Source organism: Lethenteron reissneri, chromosome 3 (genome assembly GCF_015708825.2).
Source record: "Lethenteron reissneri isolate LAM-NWPU_2019-01 chromosome 3, ASM1570882v1, whole genome shotgun sequence".
Taxonomy (NCBI): Eukaryota; Metazoa; Chordata; class Hyperoartia; order Petromyzontiformes; family Petromyzontidae; genus Lethenteron; species Lethenteron reissneri.
The window spans coordinates 13,785,618-13,807,823 of NC_083781.1; the positions used below are offsets into that span (position 1 = coordinate 13,785,618).

The following is a 22,206-nucleotide window of genomic DNA, read 5'->3' on the forward strand; positions in this document are numbered from 1 at the left end:
GCTGCTGCTGCCCATGCTGCTGCTGCTGCTGCCCATGCTGCTGCTGCTGCTGCCCATGCTGCTGCTGCTGCCCATGCTGCTGCCCATGCTGCTGCTGCTGCCCATGCTGCTGCTGCTGCCCATGCTGCTGCTGCTGCCCATGCTGCTGCTGCTGCTGCCCATGCTGCTGCTGCTGCCCATGCTGCTGCTGCTGCTGCCCATGCTGCTGCTGCTGCTGCCCATGCTGCTGCTGCTGCTGCCCATGCTGCTGCTGCTGCTCATGCTGCTCATGGTGCTGATGCTGCTGCTGCCCATGCTGCTGCTGCTCATGGTGCTGATGCTCATGATTGCTGATACTGCTGCTACTGCTGGCGATGATTGGCATGAGCCATCCCGCGTGACGCGCTCGCGACGCCGCCCCACGTGGTTCTATGCGGAATTTCCTGATGCCGCGGTCGGCAGAGTGAGGGGAGAGGAGGCATCGTCACCAGTCCCTGTTAGTCGTGGGGGGGGGGGGGGGGGGGCATCATCAGCTGATCGCCCCGTGTAAAGCTCGTGCAGTGGAAGGCTCATCAGCTGATGAGCTCGCATCGTGGGGGGACGGCGGGGGGGTCATCAGCTGATGAGCTCGCATCGTGGGGGGATGGGGGGGTCATCAGCTGATGAGCTCGCATCGTAGGGGGATAGAGGGGGGGGGTCATCAGCTGATGAGCTCGCATCGTAGGGGGATAGAGGGGGGGTCATCAGCTGTTGAGCTCGCATCGTGGGGGGATGGGGGGGTCATCAGCTGATGAGCTCGCATCGTAGGGGGATAGAGGGGGGGGTCATCAGCTGTTGAGCTCGCATCGTGGGGGGATGGGGGGGGGCTCATCAGCTCATCCAGTTCGGGGCTCATCAGCTGATCAGCTCGCACTGTAGAGGGGGGGACTCATCAGCTGATCGGCGTTTGAAGTTGGAGTGGTGGGGCACAGCAGCTGATTGGCCAGTGCTTGGTGTGGGGGTCGGGACAGATCAGCTGATTGGCACGTGCTGGGGGTGGGGGGGACAAACAGCTGCTCGGTGCGTGCCGGGGAGACAGGAAGCGAACCAGCGAGGGAGCAGAGGGCTCTCTGCGTGTGTGTCTGTGTGTGTGTGTCGTCTGCGTGTTGACAACTCAGGGCCATGAAGGACGTGAAGAAGACGGCGGGAACCATCTCCTGCGTGGCACTCGTGTTGCTGATGTGCTGTGCTCAGGGAACAGATGCAGGTGAGAGCGAGAGCGAGCGAGACAGACGACGTTTGCGACGCGGTACACTCTGGTGTGAGGCTCGAGACGAGGTTGATGTGATGACTCGCGTGTGATGTGGTGTGAGAGACGCCGTGTGGTGGTCTGCTTAGGCGCGCGTCTTGGTGCCAATTCTCACGCCGCGTGGATTGTGAAGCAAGTGGCTGTGTAACAAGGCCGTGTTGCAACATCAGCAACTCTCCGTGCCACCGTCTTCTCTTCCGGGTTATAAGACGCTCCGGAAAATAAGACTGATCCCAAACTTGAGCCCCATGGGGTCAAATACCTGATCCTAGTCGCACACGTGCGCGCAGCTACCGGATTATAAGACGGACCCTACCCCCAAACAACTTTGCTTTGAAATACAGGGGCTGGAGTGGGGAGAATACGGTAACACGGACAGCTGTGGTTGGCCTCTGTTGCCACTCATTGGTCGGCATTTCTAACTTAAGAGAGAATCCGTGGTGGAGTAATTCGACCATACTTCACCTCTCTGGTCAGTGCGGGTTGGTGAGGGCTGGGTACACAGACGTAGCATCATAGAGTTACGGTTACACGCGAATGGGGTGTTTTGCACTGCCCTCCAACTGCCAGCCACGTGTAATAATTACAATGATGTGTTTTTGATAGAATGGCCCTCCTATACACCGCGCGTGTATCAAGGCACTTGGCGTCACATCTCATCAATACATTTGAAAGTGCACCCCTGGTGGCAGCTACCCCTGTGCGGCACAACGTGACTGGCAGTAAGGGGGGGTATAAGCAGCGAAGTCGGTTGAGATGAATGTTGCTAAAGCAGTGGTCCACTAATGCACTCGTGTGCTGCTGCTGCTGCCCCTACGCCACTCCGGGTCACGTGCTCCGCAGACACGTTGGGATTTCAGATATTCGGCACTTTCAACTTTTAGACTTTTCCATTCATGCCTCTTATACTAACACGAGCTAAAATACAGGCGATCGACTCCGAATGCATGGAACTGTATTTGTGTAACTTGTTATTATAAGCTAGCTTAATCTAGGATGACATTTCGTATTGTACATTAGACGGCCATCTGTAAATGCACACGTGGATGGAAGGCTACTCACACCTTGACCGTCACGGGGGGTTGTTTGACCGCTCCTTGGCTCTTGAAACACGGCGGACGGGATGAGAGACTGGAATCGCTTCAGACATCACTCGCCACCGATGTTGGCCGTGGCCAGGAATAGAACACAGGCTGTTATATTCATAGCGTAGTGCCACGCAGACCACTCTGCCAATGCTGCCCTCCCCCCAGCAATACAGTATGGTCCAGATTGTCTCATTTTGACCAGGTGAAGCTGTGGTGAAAAATAAGAATCGGGTTTACTCCTTCTGGCAATACAACCAAAAGTGCGTGTGGTTAATGTAGACTTTATTCCTTGCGAAAGGGATCTATTTGGTGTTTGAACATCTTGACGCCTGTTTCATTGGCAGAAAGGGTAAAACCTATTCTTATTTTTAATACTTTGATACTGGTAAAAAGGTCCCATGATAAAGCGGTGGTGTTTGGCCCAGTTAGACCTGCATTGTAAAGTTACCAGTGGTGTTGGCCCAGTTAGACCTGCATTGTAAAGTTACCAGTGGTGTTGGCCCAGTTAGACCTGCATTGTAAAGTTACCAGTAATGTTTTGCCCAGTTAGACCTGCATTGTAAAGTTACCAGTAATGTTTTGCCCAGTTAGACCTGCATTGTAAAGTTACCAGTAATGTTTTGCCCAGTTAGACCTGCGTTGTGAAGTTACCGTCAACTGTATTTCGTACCAAAAATGCAGAAGTGATCTCGCGTGATATTTTCACTTTTCATTCGCGAAATGTGCACTGTTCATGACCTCATTCTCGTGGTCACAAGACGGCCCACGGCTTGTTTTCCCACACCTCCGATTGGCTACGTACGATGCAATAGAAGTTCAACATACACACGTGCATGTGTTTATGCACCACTGCACTTGACAGAAAATGGAGCTGGCACACATTTCTGAGTAATCCAGGAGGCTGCGTCCTCGAGCCCTGCTCATCGCATCTATACTCATCGGGGTGTTTACTCTGCCAATTTAATGATGGTGACAGGCGCAGACAGAGTACTTTGCCAGGCTAAAATGGTCCTCTGGCAACACAGGATTCCCATCCCATGTGTTAAGGAGGCAAAGGCGGCCATGCACTGAACAACATCCTATTTACATACAATCGCGTGCCAAACCCGTGACAACAGTCAGTAGCACCTTCCCTAGCAGTTCAGTTGAATTGGACATATGCGTACTCGCTCTGTGCGTCCATGTGACTTATTAAGATTACGGGGAGTGGAAGTGTAGTGTAGTGGTTAGCGCACCACCCTACAAACCCCGCGACCCACGCTGGAATCCTGCTCATGACCATTATAAGTGATGAATATTTTAACCGTTACCGTGGCCTCCCCTGGGTTGACTCGGTATCAAGTGAGTACTCGCGGTGCAATGTGTAAACATCGCCACTCGGTGGGCAGAGGCGGTCGGGTCGTGGAGTTGGCCACCCCACCGCCACGCGCGCCGTGCCGACCTTCGTCGGCGCTACTCGCCAACTGCACTTGCTCTCAACAGTCTGTTGAAAGGATATACACGGGGGACCTTTGCCTTCGTGACTTCAGATTACACGACGGTCACGCTGTACGTGAGCGGCAACCCGCGCCATCCGGACGTGGCGCTGGGCAAACTGGACCCGGTGGGAGGAGCGGCGTACGGGACGCTCAACGACTCGCTCCTCTCCACGGGCTGGGCCGCGCTCGAGGTGCGCTCGGGCTACGGTGGCGGCCGCGGCGCCATCGGGGACTCCGACGTCGCCTTCCTGGCCGGATACGTGGAAGGATACCTGACGGCACGGTGCGCGCACGCACATAGACAAAGAGCCCCCGTGTAGCCTTGGCAGGCTGTTGGGGCAAGTGCTGTTAACGAGTAGCGCCTGTGAAGGCCGGCACGGCACACGAGGGGGGGGGGGAGGTGGCCAGCACTACGCCCGGCCGTCTTTGTCTCTCCAGTGACGATGTTTACACACCCACATAATATAGGTGTTTTGGGTTAGGTTGCGTAAATATAATAATGTGTCGTTAAACCCGCCACCACCCGACACAGCCGACTTGTAAGGGTTGTCATGTTAACAGAACGTGCCAATTCGTCACTAGAACAGCACACCGGTGTGTTAGAGAGCCAAGCCACAACCTGCACGCCTGTGAAGTGAAGGAAAGAGTGAAATGCAATCCGAAAATACAACGCTCCAAGTGAAGGTCAAACTTGGTTCTGTGATTTATTTTCCAGTTGTACCGCATGCTTTGTTCGGCACGATATCCAACTTTTCGTTTGCGTGCACTGGAAGCTGCTTTACAACTTAAAAATTCTGGAATTTTCAGAACTAGGTTCCTGAATAAACTCCCAGCATGTGAAGTGAAATGTAGGACATCGTGCGTAACAACCCAAAAACACATTGGAGAGCCATGCAGCACAACTGCAAAAACCTTCGCAGTGGTGGTAAAGATCCCGATTTTGTTATTGGAAGATGCGAATGAAGTTGGCACTGCCACCATCAATCGCAATTGGTGGTTGGTGCCCATGGGATGGGGTATTGAGCACGATGCGTCATCACACGCACCAAGACTGAACATGGGCACATTTGCTTGAATTAAATAACCCCACTGCTTGCCATGAACGAGGAGTCTTCTGCAGTAAATTATAAATGTGCTGCGTGCTTTTTGTTGTTGTTTTTCTCCAAACAGACACATCAACAACCACTTCAAAAACCTGTACCCCACATTCATTAAGGACAATAAGACCCATGCCATCCTGGAAGATTTCCTCCGGTACGTGTCGCCGATTATGCCACATGAAAGAATGAACATCAAGACGTAAAAACGTGTTTACATGCCACGAGTTCACGTCCCACGAGTTCAAATCCCAGTCAGGGTTTCACTCGGCCCATCAACTATCCAGGGTTACTAAAGTTGATAACTGCGTCGTGGGAAGTAAACAGCAATGGTTATTGTCTTACGGATATACCGACCCTTGCCACAGGAAAGTGTGGTGAACATTGAATGATTGATATGCAGGTGTTTGAGGCATCCGATGTGAGTGTTGGATAAGAGAGGCCTATTGATGTATATCTTGTTTTAAAGTGACTTCAAATTGGGCTCATTTCAGCCGTTCATTCCCTGGTATAATCTGATGCTCTGCCGGGCTATGAATTTCCATCAGGATGTTTCTGAACCTCATGACCTAACAATCATAACACATCATCGTGATATAAGGATAACACCATCGCGTTGCAATTTCTTACCCAGGCCTCCATCTCTTCTGCTTCCTCGTTGAATGGAAACATGTCATGATAACGATAATAAAAATGCTAATTTAATACATTCGTTTGTATTTGCGCCATTCTTATTGCACAAAGCCATCACGAAACGTTCTCTTTAAACACTGTTCCAGAGCCTCGTATTGACGCGTCGTGGGTCGGAAGAGCATCTCGCTCTTAAGCGAGCAGTGCACAGCTTAATTGAGCCTCCCAACACACGAGGTCTTTAATCAATAGCTAAATGAGGCACACACATGATGGCTTAAATTAAGTACAGGTCCAAAGGCTGTGTGGCTCGAATCCAATGCTTATGTCACAGAGCTGATTTGGCGCCACTTTGTTCCTGGGCTCAAACGCCTGGGGCAGACGAGCAAAAAATGAACGCAGGTTTCTTGGTCCGGAGCAACATTTGTGTGCTGCCATTTGTAAACGAGCGAACATTTCAGCCGGTGGCCTTGGTTTTCCACTGCCAGCTGTTGACTACAGCTCTATAACTCTGAAGAATGTCCACTGTGATTGGTCGGCCTTGACCCATTTGTCTCCATAATGATCATCGACTTCGACGTTAGGGGGGATTGCAGTTACACGCGTGAATGTGCGAACCGGAGGAACGTTGCTCGCTCCGTAGTTGAGTCTTTTTCAAGGATGTGTTTAAGTTTATATTGTTTGTTACACGGGTGATCCCGTGTTTGTCTCTATTGGGTTAGACGGAAGGAAAGGCTCACGATCATTCACCACACAAAGAAATATTTCTGATTTGCGCACGTACAGGGAGGCTCAAAAGTTAGGACGCATCAGGTTGCGCCATTTATTTTAACGCTGGCATTACAATTTATTTCAATGTTTATTTGTTCAGTTAATATTTTATCTATGACTATCGTTAATATCTATTTTTATCCCTCCTTTTCAGATGACGCTTAAAAATGAAAAGAGAATTTACTAAAGTAAATGTACCTCCGGGTTTCGGTTTGCGCTCCGCTCTGCCAGGAAGCAGGACTCGTGGGCGCGTGTTCAGTCGCGGGAGAACCACGACGACCCTTTCTGGAGGAATGTGGACTACGTGCTGTCGCAGCTCGACGGGATGATCGCGGGAGCCACGCGCAGGAACGCCGAGCACGGCATCAAGGTGTGGCCCCGCAGAGCGAAGTCGAAGGCCGGTGGCGGCAGCGACGAAACCTCGGCCCGAGAAGCTGCCGTTCTCGTTCAAGAGCAGGGCCCATCCGGTGCTGTGGCCGTGGGGCCAGAGAGAGAGATGCGAGCCACAAGCTGCGCCGCTTGGCTCACGGTGGCTAGGAGATGTTAACTACCTCGCCTGGTATTCAGGAGGTCGTGGCTTTGATCCCAACCCTGACACCTGCTGTATATTTGGAGTTTGCATGTTCTCTCTATCCCCGTGGTCATGTAGATTTTTCTCCGCGTCCTCCGATTTTTCTCTCCACATTTAGAAACATTCATTTAGAGTATTTGGCTGCGATAAATTTCCACACGATAAGCCCCTTTTGTCGAGCTCTCAATTGTGACCAGGTCGCTTCTGTACATTAATGGCGGGGGTGAGGGGGGAGCATGGTAACATTTAAAGGGTGGAGCACTTAGGAAAGAATAACTTGGACGAAGCGTGTTGGTGAACTTATCAACCTGTCATAGCCCCGGACGTTATACGAGTATTGAATGACTAGCTTGTTTGCCCGTCCTAGGACGGAAGCTGCATTTCACTGTAGCGCTGTGTATAACTGACCTTCCATTTGTTCAAATTCACTGCTCTGATACTTTATTCTCTTCTGTCTTCGGTCGCTGGGGTTGAAATAAATAGGAATTCGATACAATATCTGGAAAAGCATAAATTAGACTTACCTTTTGTGTCAAGTGCTGAAGAAATAAATAAAGACGCCAAATCCACTTTGTTGCTGCGTAGAATTATTTATTAGATTCGCTTTCAATAAAGAAGCGTCAAACTTAAAGCGAATTTGCGAAGAAAAAATGTCTTTCCGCTCGACCTGTCCGAGTGTAAAAAATCCAGCCGCTCATGCACATTAATAACGGGGGGGAGGGGGGGTGCGGCACGTGGAGTGATGTCACGTGCGTTACACACAAACGGACGTTCTTGGCTCATTAAAGTCGTATTGAATGATTGTTTGTCGTCGCCCTCCCCACGCAGACAGGACCTCTCCTTCCCCGCGCTGTATCTCAACGCCGTCGGCGACGTCATCGACCTCGTCAACGCGCTGGTGCCGTCGCGGCGGCCCCCGTGGCTGTCCCTGAGCAAAGCCGAGGCCAAGAGGCTGGTGCAGAAGAGCGGCCACTGCTCCGCTCTCATCAAGGTGTTACACGAACAAAACAAAATTGCTTCCGCGCGGACGAATAGGTCACGGTCGTGAGCGACGCAAGACCCAGCTACGCGTAAACTATTTCATCTATTGTTTACTTAGTTTACCGGGTAAGACCCACTGAGCTATATAGGTATTTTTCAGAAGCGACCTGGCCACAAATGATGGCTAAAGGAAGTGGCTTATCATCACGTGGACATTTCCAGCAGCCAAATGCTCTAAATGCGTGATGTTGATTCTAAATGTGGAGGGAAAAACTGGAGGACCTGGAGAATAATCTACACGACCACAGGGAGAACGTGCAAACTCCAAATATACAACAGGCGTCGGGGTCGGGATCGAACCCACGACCTCCTGCATATCGGCGAGGTAGTTGACATCTCCTAGTCACCGTGACCCCTCGAGTCACCGTGATCACAGTGCGATGCATTAACCACTGGGCCCCACCGCCTCACCTGAGTCCAGTGGCAATTGTTGATGCCAATACTAAATCATTGGGAGTTTAGGAGACTTGTGTGCTTTTAAATATCCTCTCATGATGCTTACTGCCAATATATTCCGATTTACATTTTATATTTACATCTACAATTAAAATATTAACTCTCACCGTTGATTGCAGTCCCAATAATCAATAATTTAGTTGCTATTATAGATTCCTAATTTAAATGAATATTTACTGGCTGTTTTAAAGTTGTACTGTAACATCGATTCTTCTACATCGGATAATAATAGACACTGTTAAAATGCGCTCATTACCAAACACGCACAATTTAGTAAACATTTTGAAAGTTGAGCTAATCTTGTTTCCTCCATAGATTTTACCTCCTGAGATGTGTGCATGCCAAATATTGGCAGATAAATATTGAATGTAATCTTCATTACGCTTGCTCATAAGATCACAAAAACCTGTATAAACGTCTGCCGATGTTGATTTTAACTTGCCCAACGTACCATCAATAAACAGGAGTGCTCCACACAAATTTATGACAGGTTTTGGCAACAAGATGATACGCCAATTAGCTCATCGCCATGCTAAAAGCAAGAGTAGAACACAGCAAAATACTGCTCGGAAGCTGATCGTTCAGCCCTTGATTTACAAACTACATTTTCTGTTTTATGTTTTAATTATGTTTAATCGTCATCATGATCTTGGTCATGAAACGTGCTCCATCCACTGCTGTAAAATTGACGAGAGCAAGTGATGATTAATGTTTTAGATGGATGGGGAATGGGTGGTATTCATGGAATTGAGATTATGAAGAGGAAGCGGGGATGGTAGTGGCTAGAAGGGAGAGATTGAGGGGTCATGGGATGAGCGAGGTGAAACAGAAGCTGCCATTGCGTTATCAACTGATCTATCAGCCACCATCTCTTCTCACTGTGCCTTACCGAAACCTGCTTGCTGTCCTGAGTTAACATGAAGTCTCTGATCGGCTTCGTTTCATCGTGGCCCAGGCGCTCCCCTTTACATTCCAGCGTCATTCTGAGCTTCCATATCTTCACGCTACTTTGCACACTTAAAAAAAAAATCCCATTTTGTCAGCGTTCATGTTTCTGGTCCCCAGTCCCGTAATGTCGTTGTAGCAGGCCTTTGGAATACGTCATTGCTGGCAATATGTATTGTATCTATGCCCTATTGTCTTCGATATTTTATAAGTATTGTGCATTCATATACATTTTATTCCATGTAAAGTTTGATGATTTGCCTTTATCTGATGTGAAGTGCACTTTTTATGAATGAAGATCCAATGATTGATCTGTCTTGATTTAAAGCTTTCGTGACTGCAGGGATTCATCTTCTTGGTTCTTTCGGTAAAGTCACGTAGAAGGGAAGTAATAAAATAATAAAAATAAAACATAATAAAATTATTCTCACGACGTTTCGGCCACAACGCAAGCAGCCGTCCTCAGGTGAAAACCAGGTCCGTCGAGGCGACAGAGTCTGAGGCGACAGAGTCTGACTCTGTCGCCTCGACGGACCTGGTTTTCACCTGAGGACGGCTACTTGCGTTGTGGCCGAAACGTCGTGAGAATAATTTTATTATGTTTTATTTTTATTATTTTATTACTTCCCTTCTACGTGACTTTACCGAAAGAACCAAGAAGATTGATCTGTCGTAAAGAAAATTGATCGTCAAATTTGTATTTTTTTTATATATCTTTTATCTTTAGATTCTGCCTGGATATGAGAACATATTCATGTCCCACTCGAGCTGGTTCACCTACGCAGCCACCATGAGGATCTTCAAGCACTGGGACTTCAACTTTCTGGACGCCTCCACGGCGAGCCGGCAGATGTCCTTCAGCAGCTACCCAGGTCGGTGTCGCACGCCGCAGCCATCCGCCATCCCTTACCCACGGCCCCACTCGGACGATCGACGGTGCGGAATGGAGGAGCGTTTGGCTGCGTCGGTTCGGCTCGCCAGCCCGGTTTGGTCGTCGCTCCGTGCGTCAGCGGGGAGCGTAAACGACGCCGACGACGCCGACGACGATCCCGTCTCTCCCTGGCAGGCAGTCTGAGCCCACGTTTCGGTTGCGTGAGTAGGAAGGGGACCAACGCTTGGCTTCTCGTGGTGTTGCCGCGTGGCTCTTGCCGACGTGTTGCCGGGTCGCGTTGTTCGGGACAGCGATGTCCGCCGTTTCGCTGCACGTGTTGGGGGAGCTTCTTTAGGCTCCCAGTATGTGGAGCGAAACGTCTGACATTGTGCCAAAACGTCGCGCATCATCGTGCACGGTACGGACCGAAAACGTGTCCGAGAGAAAGAAATAAATGTTCGGCTTGCTGGGAACATCCGGCTGCCACATCATGTTGAGCATACTCTCTTGTTTTCGTAAACCTCCCCCCCCCCCACTTGTCTTGTTTGACCGCAGGCTTCCTGGAGTCTCTGGACGACTACTACCTGCTGAGCAGCGGGCTCGTGCTGCTGCAGACCACAAACAACGTGTTCAACGCGTCCCTGTATGCGGCCATCACTCCTCTGTCGCTGCTGGCGTGGCAGCGTGTGCGCGTCGCCAACATGATGGCTCGCGGTGGCCGGCAGTGGGGCGAGGTCTTCTCAAGACACAATTCAGGTGAATGGGGCGCGTCGGAGGGGAGGTCGCACCGCCGGCGAGGAGGCGGAGTGGTGAAATCGGCATGTGGGCAAGATGCTCGGTGGATTTGGTGAACTTAACACGGTATTAGGGTTTTAGATTTTTTTGGGGGTTTTTGGCCATGTGATGATGATGAATTGTTTAGGTTGTTTAGTTAACTGTAATAGTTGGGAAAAATAATGAAATTGAGAGCCTTGTTGATATCTCACAGGAACCTACAACAACCAGTACATGGTGCTGGACCTGAAGAAGATTGAGCTGAAGAAGAACATCGCGGACGAAGCCCTCTTCGTGGTGGAGCAGATTCCCACACTCGTGGTGTCGGAGGACCAGACGGACATCTTGCGCAAAGGTGAGCCGCCGAATCCGTGCGACGTTTTGGCTGCTCCGCAGTGGACGGGCCCCCACGTGTCACGAGGGTTCGGGGGGCGGGAGGGGGCACGAGTGCTCTCGCCTATGACATCAGTCGCCCGCGGGCAGCATCTGTTTGCGCGACACCCTGCTGATGAGACCGAGAAAGTTTGAAACCGGAGAAAGTTGATGTCATTCTCACTGAAGTGCAATGAGGGTGAAGGAGTCTCGAGGCACTCTGGAGGCGAACAAGGCCTCGTCGTGTCAGCGAAGTGCCACGCTTGTTCCACTGGTGACTGTAACTCGTGGCTGGGAGTACGGCGGATCAGATGTGAACATTGCAGGTCATAGAGGCTCACCTCGTGGCTGGCGATGTGCATGGCGATTTGCTGGAACCTGAGATGTGCGCTCCACCAACCCCCCCTGTAGGTTGGCTTAGCCTAGAATGATGACCTGCTGTGGCACCAGATGTGGTGGCAGCACCACCACCCTCCTTCCTGCAGCTTTCCCAACCATAAAGAGACGCTCACTGTAACGCGCACACACAAGCACGTATACGCACACATGCACGTATACGCACACAAGCACGTATACGCACACATGCACGCTCGTACCGGGAAACACAAAATACAAAGATCCCCCAGTATAGCTTTAACATACGGTGGGGCAGATGCTGTTGGCGAGCGCCGATGAAGGCCGGCACGGTCTTCATTGGTGGTGGGTGGCCAGCACCACGCCTGACTGCCTTTGTCTCCCTCGTGGCAATGTTCACACACCACACCAGGTACTCATTTGAGACTGAGTCGATCTAGGGGAGGCCCACGACCAGTTTACATATTACATATATTTGTCAGTGGTGTAGTGGTTGGCGCAGTGCGCCAACCACTACACTACCGCTCCCCAAACGCCAACCACTACACTACCGCTCCCCAAATGCGCACATACACACGCGCACATACACACACACACGCACATACACAAATACACACACACACGTGCATGTGTGCAGTCAGCAGAGCCATCGCTGTCACCTCTTCCGCTTGACGCACAGCGAGGATTTTGGTGGCGAGCGTCATGCACGGCTGCCCCTTTGTCCATGGGACAGTGGAGTCGTAGCCATGTCCGCAGTGATTCGCTCACAGGATCACTGCACAATGCGCTGCACCTAACCCGCGCCTCTGCCCGCCAGGATACTGGCCGTCCTACAACGTGCCGTTCTACGAGTCCGTGTACAACCTGAGCGGCTACCCCGAGTTCGTGGCCACGCACGGCAGCGACTTCTCATACGAGCTCGCCCCTCGGGCCAAGATCTTCCGCCGCGACCACGGCTCGGTGGTGGACTTGGCCTCCATGAAGGGCATCATGAGGTCCAACAGTGAGTACCCCCAGCGCCCCCCCCCCCCCCCCGGCGACGGAGCCCTCGACGACACCCGGCGGTCGTTGGTGCCGCCTGTGGAACCCGACGCGGCGCTCGCAACTGAGAAGACTTTAGGGACCGGTGGCGCTGTGATTGAAAGAACAGATTGATTTCAGATTGCCCCCTTCACTCACACTGCCGTATTATAACAGCGGGTTGTACGATACGCTGGCAGCATTTGCAAAGTGCCACATTGTACAATGTGTTCTACAACTGTTGTATAAGTCACAGTGTTCTGTTTGCAGTTTCTCTCCTTAAGATGCATCATTGCCGAAAACACAAGCCTCCTCTATCATTTCCTGTCAAAGGCATTGTTCATAAAAGTTGTGGTGCGATCGTGTAGATGTAGTTTGAATGCATTCCAACTGGAACATATAAAAGATTATTCAAATGAAAGATCGTTTTTTTTCTTAAAAGTCGATGTTATAGATCCTGTGATGATATTTATAAGCCTGTGTTCTTTTGCTCTGGTGGTGTGCCCAACATTTATAAAATTTGGAATTCAGAATTTGAGAATATATCCTTGAGATATAGAGCCGTGCTTAGAGCAGTTTGCTTGGAATGGACCTAGGATTATCAGTCTGGGTACATGCCGTCCTAAGGAGAATACGTTTCCCGTCATCGGAGACACTTTATGGAAGTACGTATGAATAAAACATAGAAGCGTAAACCTCAAACAATAACATTTACATGAACGCCTTTTGACGCATCAAAATGTGACACTTCTGCGGGGTTAATGAGGCACTCATTGGTATTAATTGTTAATGAAGAGGTTTGAACAGAACATGCCAAGTTGTTTACTTGAATGCCTTTGAACTATAAATAATTAGCCGCGTCTTACTGAATTAACACTATTGGCCGAATGGAAATAAGTAGGTGGTTAAGTGCCCACTCTAGCATGGTGTGGCACTCATTTCTCGCTTGCAGCTCTGAGCCATTGGCAGAAACGCCACACTCCTCTGGCAGGGACATATTTATTCATAGATAAGCACTAGTTACTCATGAACAAAAACGAATTTAAAAAATCCTGGTATTTGGAACCTTATAATTACGCGCCACACGCTCTGACCACTGCTACGTGGCTTGAAATACTTTGAATATTCGAGAATTTCTGGTGCTCGAATGCAATTGTCTCGGAGCAGCTGTCAATGTGATATAAAAACACAGCGATGTACCAACAACAATGCTGCTGCCTCCCATGGCCACTCACTCCCTTTTCTCCGCGTGCAGATTACAAGTACGACCCTTATTCTGAAGGCGACCCTTGCGATTGCATCTGCTGTCGTGGTGACCTCAACCCAACAAAGCCGGCTCCCGATGGCTGCTACGATACCAAGGTACGGAGAAGAATGGCCCACGTCCCTCACCACATGCAGCCGTGCATTTAAAGCCCTCTCGTGTCACTGTCACGTGTGGCTTGTTGGGAGCTGCACTCTATTAACTATGAACAATTTTTATTTTACCAGGTAAGGCCCACTCCATAGCCCTTTTTCAGAAGCGACCTGGCCACCAATGATTGCTCAACGAAGTGGCTTTTCACACTCCAAATATACAGCAGGCGTCAGGTCCGTATCGGACCCACGACATTCTGCATGCCAGAGGGCTAACGCATCGGAGAGAAAGAGACGGAGCTTGACGGACCATGCCTGGCCAAGGGCTGCGGTACGCAGGATGGTGGTTGCGACACAGCGCAGTCCGTGTGTGCTGGGGGTTCGTGTAGAGGAGGAGTTGTTTAGCGGAGTCGTTGTGACAGACTGTGCTGGTGAAAGGCGCCACACGGGGAAAACGTCACACAACAAGAGACTTGGAAAATCCGTTTCGGTCGCAGGCATCTGGAAACTGTGTTTTACGTTTTTGGTTCCATACTTAAATGCGTCGGCGTATCTCGGTTAATTATGGAACGGTTGTGAATGGCAATGTTGTATGTTGCTCTCCACCGAGCCTCAGGATTTAATGCGGGCACTTTGAGAGCTTGCGCTCGATCCCGGGACGGTGAACCATATCGGTAACCGAGGGCAGCATGCAGATTTACCCTGGTGACACCGCGTCCGTGTGTGTGTGCGCGCGGGGTGCCCCAGGTCACGGATTACTTCAACGCGCGGAACTTCACGTCGTTCGTGGTGAACGGCCCCACGGTGCAGCCCGACACGCCGCCCTTCAGCTGGAGCAAGTTTAACGGCACGTCCCACGTGGGGCTGCCGCCGATGTACGACTTCCCCTTCGTCACCGTGTGGCCCGCCACCTTCGCTGCCACAGCGGGGCTGCCATGAGCTGGGGGCCTCGCCCAACGCCGCGACGCGACCCCCTTGACTGCCGCTTCCCTGGGGGAGGCCTCTCCCCAGCAGCGAGGCCGCTACCTCTCTCGCCCTGCGCGTCCGCCTAATGCAGGGGTCGGCTACCTGCTGCTCAGGAGCCGCACGGGGCTCTTTAAGGGCTGCTTTGTGACGTTAATCGCATTGCGTTGCGGCTCTAGAAATATTGAGGTTGTTTTGACCAAATTATTTTGGTTGCCGACCCCTGGCCTAACGTGATGCTTCTTCGATTTGCCCCGATATCTTCGCTGCTTAACCCGGCCACGCGGCGCTGTTCGCAGAGGCCTACACTCACAGTCACAATAATCTGTTTTCAAATCCTTTTTCGGGTCATTTACAGCTCATCATCCCACCAGGGCCAATGAAATAAACACCATTTTGTGGGAAGTCAACAAGATGTGTTTTTCTAGAGACTGGCTCTTCGCCATGGGAATGTTGAATTGTCACCGCTAGCTCAAGGCTGCCAATGCTCATTTATGCAAGGAGAGACTTTGACCTTTTGACTCGTCTCCACTACAGCTGCCCCTTTGTGCGTGTGCTCTTCCCTGAGTGCTGCTGCTGCCATTACTCGTACGGTCCATCAGTTGCCTCCCCTGCAAAAATCACCAGCTCCAAAGTGTGAATTTTTATTTTCTCCTGTGCATGGTTCGTAGTCTTTGCAGACTTTTCACTTCTCAGTGATCGCATCTTTCTAACCACTTTCATAGCTGGCAGCCTGCCCTAGTAGGAGAATCCTGTGAAGGCAAGGGGAAGGGGTCTGTCGCTTTTGAAGACAGAATTTTAAATACAAAGAGTGCCAAATGTCACTCGTAAAAATATCAGCCAAAAGGGCTGGCAAGTCCATGATTTAATATTAGGTAGATTTTTGTCTCTTCGATGCGTTTTTCTTATTTGTTTACTTTTTATTTTACATTTTCTAAAGGGAACTGTGTTCCTGCATATTCGCTGTCGCTCATAATACGATGCAATGTGCTCAGACCTGCGCTGTATGCCAATGTATTTTTACCAAAAAAATACAGATTTTTTTCCAACGCAAAACATTTGGCAGTTTAACTCCGTCTCAAGGTCGCCAGGCTTGTGACTGAGATGCCCCATGGCTGGCTGTTGTTGCCCAAAATGCAGGCACCCTGCCAGAATTTACACAAACCGGTTCACCCTTTGTGAGGAACAAAGTTGCCTACACATATCATGGCAGACATTGCAGAACTAATAATGTAATCGATAGATATAGTAACAGGAAGGAGGCTGACTGCAGCAGTTCAACTCCGAATAAATATCAAAAGCCCATCTCAGCATTGTATTTTTTTTTGCTCACTGGAGCACTTACTTCCAATCGGAGGATGGTCTTTCTGATGCATGGTGGGAAAACCTATTGCACTACAATGATTTTTTTTAAATTCTGCTTTCACGATAATGCAGCACAAAATAATAATTATTGTAATAAAACACCGAACGTAACATTCGTTTGCTTCCCGATGTTGTGTTTATGGTGATCGAGAGGACGACGTAGTCCCCTCCTGCCATCTGAGCCAGGTGTGCTGGTGGTGCACGCCTGCGATGCAGCGCTGCGTGGGCGAGGGCTGGTGGATCGTGCGAATGTTGTGAACCTCCCGTTCCGTGGACATCAAGGTGCCATTCCCTGAGGATTCAATCGTGGATTTTCTCTGGGTACTCAAGATTCCCTGTGAGCACAAAGTCAACCGCTGATTAACGGAATTGGCCAATCATCCCAACGCAGGATGCTCCTGAATAATATTGCAAGTCTCACTGAGGCTTTCTTGAGCTTAATAATTATTATAAGCACATGGCGAAATCACTTAGAATATGCCCACTAGTGTTACATCTCGGAAGCCAGGCAGGGTTCGCCCCCGCACAGTGGTTGATTGGGTGATCACTGGGCATGCCAGGTAGGCGCCAGGTAGGTGCCAGGTAGGCGCCAGGTAGGCGCCAGGTAGCTTGCTGGGCTGTGCCGTGTGGAGCTCATCGGAGGGCAATGCAGCGCACCGTTGTGCACGACACTTTTGTGCGCCCACGTCCCTGCTCCCGCACCTTTAACTTTGTTGTTTGTTGTTTAGACCAGGAGATCGATACTCGATTTTCGGGCGCCGCGTTGACGGCATTCCTCGTGACTTCTCGCCTAACGGAGCGCGCCGCTCAAAGGCCGCTGCCATCTTTCCACTCGTGTTCGCGCACCGACGAGAGTGTGATGGCCGTGGCCAAACAGCCCCCGACAACCCTCGCGGCGTGGAGAGGAGGGCCCCTTGTGCAGCGGCTGGTTGACTTCGGGGCTGTACATTTACGTTATAATAACAAGGGGCATTATTTATGTTTATTACCAATCATGTCCGTGGGGGCAATGCCTGGCCCTTGACGGGTGTGCGTGACGTGGAGCGGAGCGGCAGTGAAGGGGGGGGGGGCCGCGGTGGCGGCTCGCGCATCGTCGTGGAGATGCAGCGGCCCCTCGGGCCCCGTAGCTCTGTCACGCAACAAAGACAAAGATCCCCCGTGTAGCCTTAGACTGTTGGGGCAAGTGCTGTGAGCTAGTAGCACCTATGAAGGTTGGAACAGCACACGAGGGGTGGGTGGCCAGTACCACGCCCGGCCGCCTTTGTCTCCCTAATGGCGATGTTTACACACCGCACCAGGTACTCATTTGATGCTGAGTCGACCTAGGGGAGGCCCAGGACCGGTTCAGATAATCGTCACCGATGTTGGCCGTTAGCGGGAATTGAACTCGGGTCGCCGGGTTCATAGCGTAGTGCTAACCACTACACCACCGCTCCCCACGTTCACACACACACGCACGAGTGCGCGCGTGTGTGTGTGTGTGACGCCAAACCCTGACCTTTCCGTAGGACCTCCGGCTCGGTGAGTTTCATTGCGGGCGGCACAGCGCCCCAAGGAGTGAGACCTGTCTCTGAGAAGAGCGACGGTGAAGGGGTGTGTGTGGGGACGCCGGGTCGCTCTGGGAAACGACGCGGCCACGTTATTCTGTTATTTCGGGAACGGGGACAGCTACGGGGCTTTATTTACCGGTTTGAGCGATTTGAACACGTCTGCCGGGCAGGAGAAAAACGCGACGTGTGTTTACGGGTATTATTATTATTTTACCAGGTAAGGCCCACTGAGCTATGCAGCGAAGTGACATGGCCACGAATGATAGCTCAACGAAGTGGCTTATCACGTGGAAATATATAGCAGCCAAATACTCAACGCGTGTTTCTAAATGTGGAGGGAAAACCGGAGGACCCGGATAAAAATCCACGTGGCCACGGGGAGAAAATGCAAACTCTAAATATACAGCAGGTGTCAGGGTCTGGATCGAGCCCACGACCTCCTGCATTCCAGGCGAGGGAGATAACGTCTCGCCACCACAACGTCTTTCACTTCCGCTTTCAGCTCAGTTTTAATAAGCAAAGTGTACGGACGATAACAACTGGGAGTGGATGTTGAACCGATACTATCACAAGACTTAAAGGAACTGGTCAAACATCCCATAGGTAAAAAAACGAGGTTTTCAACGCACACACGTTCATTTACAAAATTAATTGTGACCGCAGAATTCATCACTTTTGATGTTGATTTGAAGCTTCCTTGACTGCAGGAATCCATACTCTTGGTTCTTTCGGTAAAGTCACGTAGGTAGAAATACAATCAAATAAATCACGACGTTTTGAACGCAACACAAGCGCTCGTCTTCAGGTGAAAACCGCGACAGCTGCGATGTCTGCTGCCCGCAGCACGATGTCTGTTGTGAGCAGCACGATGTCTGCTGTGAGCAGCCCGATGTCTGCTGCTCGCAGCACCATGTCTGCTGCTCGCAGCACGATGTCTGCTGCTCGCAGCACCATGTCTGCTGCTCGCAGCACGATGTCTGCTGCTCGCAGCACCATGTCTGCTGTGAGCAGCACGATGTCTGCTGCTCGCAGCACGATGTCTACTGCCTTGTGGACATCGTGCTGCGAGCAGCAGACGTATCAGCTGTTGCGGTTTTCACCTGAAGACGGGCGCTTGTGTTGCGTTCGAAAGCAACAGTGGTTGTTTACGACCAACAATGTGCCCTCCAGAACCAGGAGTAATGTGCCTCCGTGAATTGAAAGTTCATCTCGTGTCATCTTTGTGTTTTCACCGGGTCCCTCCGCGTGAAAGGACCACCACCACGGCAGAGCGGACGCAGTTTTCCCCGCGCTGCAGATTGCCCCACTGAACACAAGAGGGAGAGCACGATTTAATATTGAGAGGCTGATGATACGTGTGTTGACGAAGAGACACGTTTCTTATGGATTTTAGCCATGAACGTTGCCACATCATCAATTAGGTTTTTGTATTATGATATATGCACACTGATGGGAATTGCCTCGCCGCCAATGCTATTCTTACAGGATATGCACACCACTCACATTGGCGAGCTCCTCTGGCAATCGCTGGCAGCTACGTGTTTTTGTGGGCTGTGTTGAAGCGTGGAGCAGCGTAACATTCGCAGCTACGCGCAGGCAGCTATAATGTTTGTCTCGTAATTATGCAAATTCCCAGCAAATGCAAAGACAACCGACTCAACAGAACGCTGCCTTTCCAGACGTGTTATTGGAAGTAAAATTATGGACACTGCAGTTACATAAACCGGGAAAAAAACTGGCTGGAATATGAAACGTTAAGTTATGCATGTGGAACATAAGGGGTTAGGAATATTTGTATGCAGCTGTGTCCAAGCGTGCTCATTCGTGGACAATGTTTGAAAGTCTTCATTAGGTCTCGGGCTTAATAAAACAGAGTGATACATAGACTCGAATTGGCGACCTTGGCTCCGTTGTTTGTGGATAATAATCCACAGCGCGTGCAGCTGTGCCACACTGTGCTAAGGTAAAGATGCAGCCCTGCAATGTCTTAGGTATGGGACTGCTGGCCGGAGGGCCTCCACTCGAGTGAACGTACGTATGTTGAACTTCTTTCGCACCGCGCGTCGCCAACCGTTGTGTGATACCTTTGCATGTCTTGCTGGGTACAATTATTAATAAAACACATTTTTACAGTCCTCCCATCAATCCGCTGCTAGATGAAGGCCTCCCCACGCCGTGCCGATGGGGAATGCTTGACTATACTTCACCGTGCTGGTCAGTGCGAATTAGTAGATTGCCCAGGACTCGTAAAGATATAATTTGCCATTGATGATATCCACGGCTGGTAATCAAACTCAGGTTGCCAGGTTCATTCGCACAATGTGCAAACAATTTTCCCCGCTACTTTATCACAATAATGTACACCACAGTGATATTCCCTGCTTAATCGGTGTAACCTGACTAAACACACACATTGCCATCACAGCTCTCTAGAATGTGTTGGGGTGAGTGCTGTTCGTGAGCAACTATTAAGGCTGTCACAGCGAATGACAAAAGTCGCATGGATCAGCACTATGCGCGGCTCAGTTCTGATATTGACGCACCGCACATGATAATCGTGGGTTTCCTCCGAGTTATCTGGATAGAGAACGGGCACAACTGGTATTGGTCAAAGCATCCCAAATACTGAAAAAATTAACCCGTAAAAACAAAGTTTTTCACTATAAATCCTTTATATGCGTGGCGGCTAGAGTCCTCTCGTCCTCTGGCTTGAGATGGCTGCCACCTATGGGTCAGATGATTGCCTGCCACCATTAAGCAATTGGTAATACAATATAATTTATTTTTTCCTAAAAAGTGTAAAATTTTGGAAAAAAATTTTCACGAAAATAAATTGTTACGCACAATGAGTCTGTGTGCAAAATGTCAGCTCGATTGGATCACGGGAAGTGGGTTAAAAAACGACCGAAAGATTTGCACGGTCGTAAGCGCGCAAGCAAGTGAACTTAATATAAAGGATTTAAAAATGTAGCTGCAAATGACTCCACTGGGAGTGCGCACAGCGGCATTGCCCCCTCCTGCGATCATTTGTCAGGGGCATTAAAAAAATATCTTGAGACTTGGCGAGGCTTTTCATGGGTACATAGGACATCGTTATTATTATGTTGAACTTCTTTTGCACCGTACGTAGGCAACCGTGATAATTGGAGGTGCTAATTTTTTGACCAGTTGGAAACTCGATTGAGATACCGAGAAGAATTGAGAATTTTTGTAGAGCAAGGATGCAAGATACCAAAATTGACTCGAACAAAACAAGAAGCCACACAAAATAAGAATGTAAAACAATGCAATTAGCAAATGTACGATGTGTGTTGCAATTTACACGTTCACTTTCCTTTCAGTACCCTGCATAGAACATGTGAACTTCAGCGCGGATCTCAAGGGAGCATTGCATGGCGCTCACCTACCTCAGTTTGCGGTGCTGAGCCAGTAATAACCGATCACAATAAAAACAGCTCGTATCAAGCGAAGCAATAAGAAAGTGTACAAAACCAAGGAAAAGGCAACTCTCTGCCGTTAAAAATCAATATTCCCTCCATCAAAATAATGTATTCTCATTCCTATTCCAGAAAAGTTCCGCGTTTGTCAACAGGACGTCATGAAACGGCGGCCTTGCCTTGCGAGTCTCCTCTCCGTGTGTTTGGTAGATTGGCGGTTTGTTAAGGAGCATTGCGAATCTTCACAGCTCACGCAACTGAGCAGCAGTTACTGCCACGTTTGGCCTCAACGTGATCACCGATTCCTGATTTGATCTACTGATTAACATAGCCTTGCCACCTCTGATTTACAACGCTCAGTTGAATGAGTGGGGGGGGGCAGGATGGGTGACAACTAGATCAACAGCTTTTATGGTGCTTGTTTAAAAAATGCAGTTTTTAAATGTAACGGGTACGGACTTTTCACCTGGCCCATGGAAAGTAAGCTAGGAGGAAATTTAATAGAGCAATTCACCACCAGGATCTGGTGTATCGATCCATCATTAAAAGCCTGTGGGCGGGTATGATGGGCGGTGGGCCAAAAGCCATATATTGATAGTATTTTTTTATGCCTTTGGGGCAAGATCATCTCCTATTATGGGTGTCTTGACAGCCAGAGAGAGCCAGATTGCACTGAACTATGGGAAATTAAAGGTCTCAGACCCCAATAGTCAGAATGAGAGTTCTAGCAGATGCTATCAAATTTATTCCTAACCAAGAAAAATACTGAAATTGACGGTTAAAACAAGAGAACGTTCGCA

The 22,206-nt window shown here is 49.9% G+C and overlaps 1 protein-coding gene across 1 annotated transcript; it reads left to right on the plus strand.

Annotated features, from left to right (window-relative positions):
• Positions 1-410: 410 nt before the first annotated feature.
• PLBD1 (phospholipase B domain containing 1) lies at positions 411-16,534 on the plus strand. Its single transcript, XM_061559318.1, is given in 12 exon segments — positions 411-475; positions 1,137-1,225; positions 3,885-4,116; positions 5,004-5,087; positions 6,563-6,703; positions 7,731-7,893; positions 10,072-10,216; positions 10,771-10,971; positions 11,204-11,344; positions 12,533-12,718; positions 13,991-14,097; positions 14,839-16,534. Coding segments are annotated over 12 exon segments (1,746 nt in total). The 3' UTR covers positions 15,031-16,534.
• Positions 16,535-22,206: the final 5,672 nt, after the last annotated feature.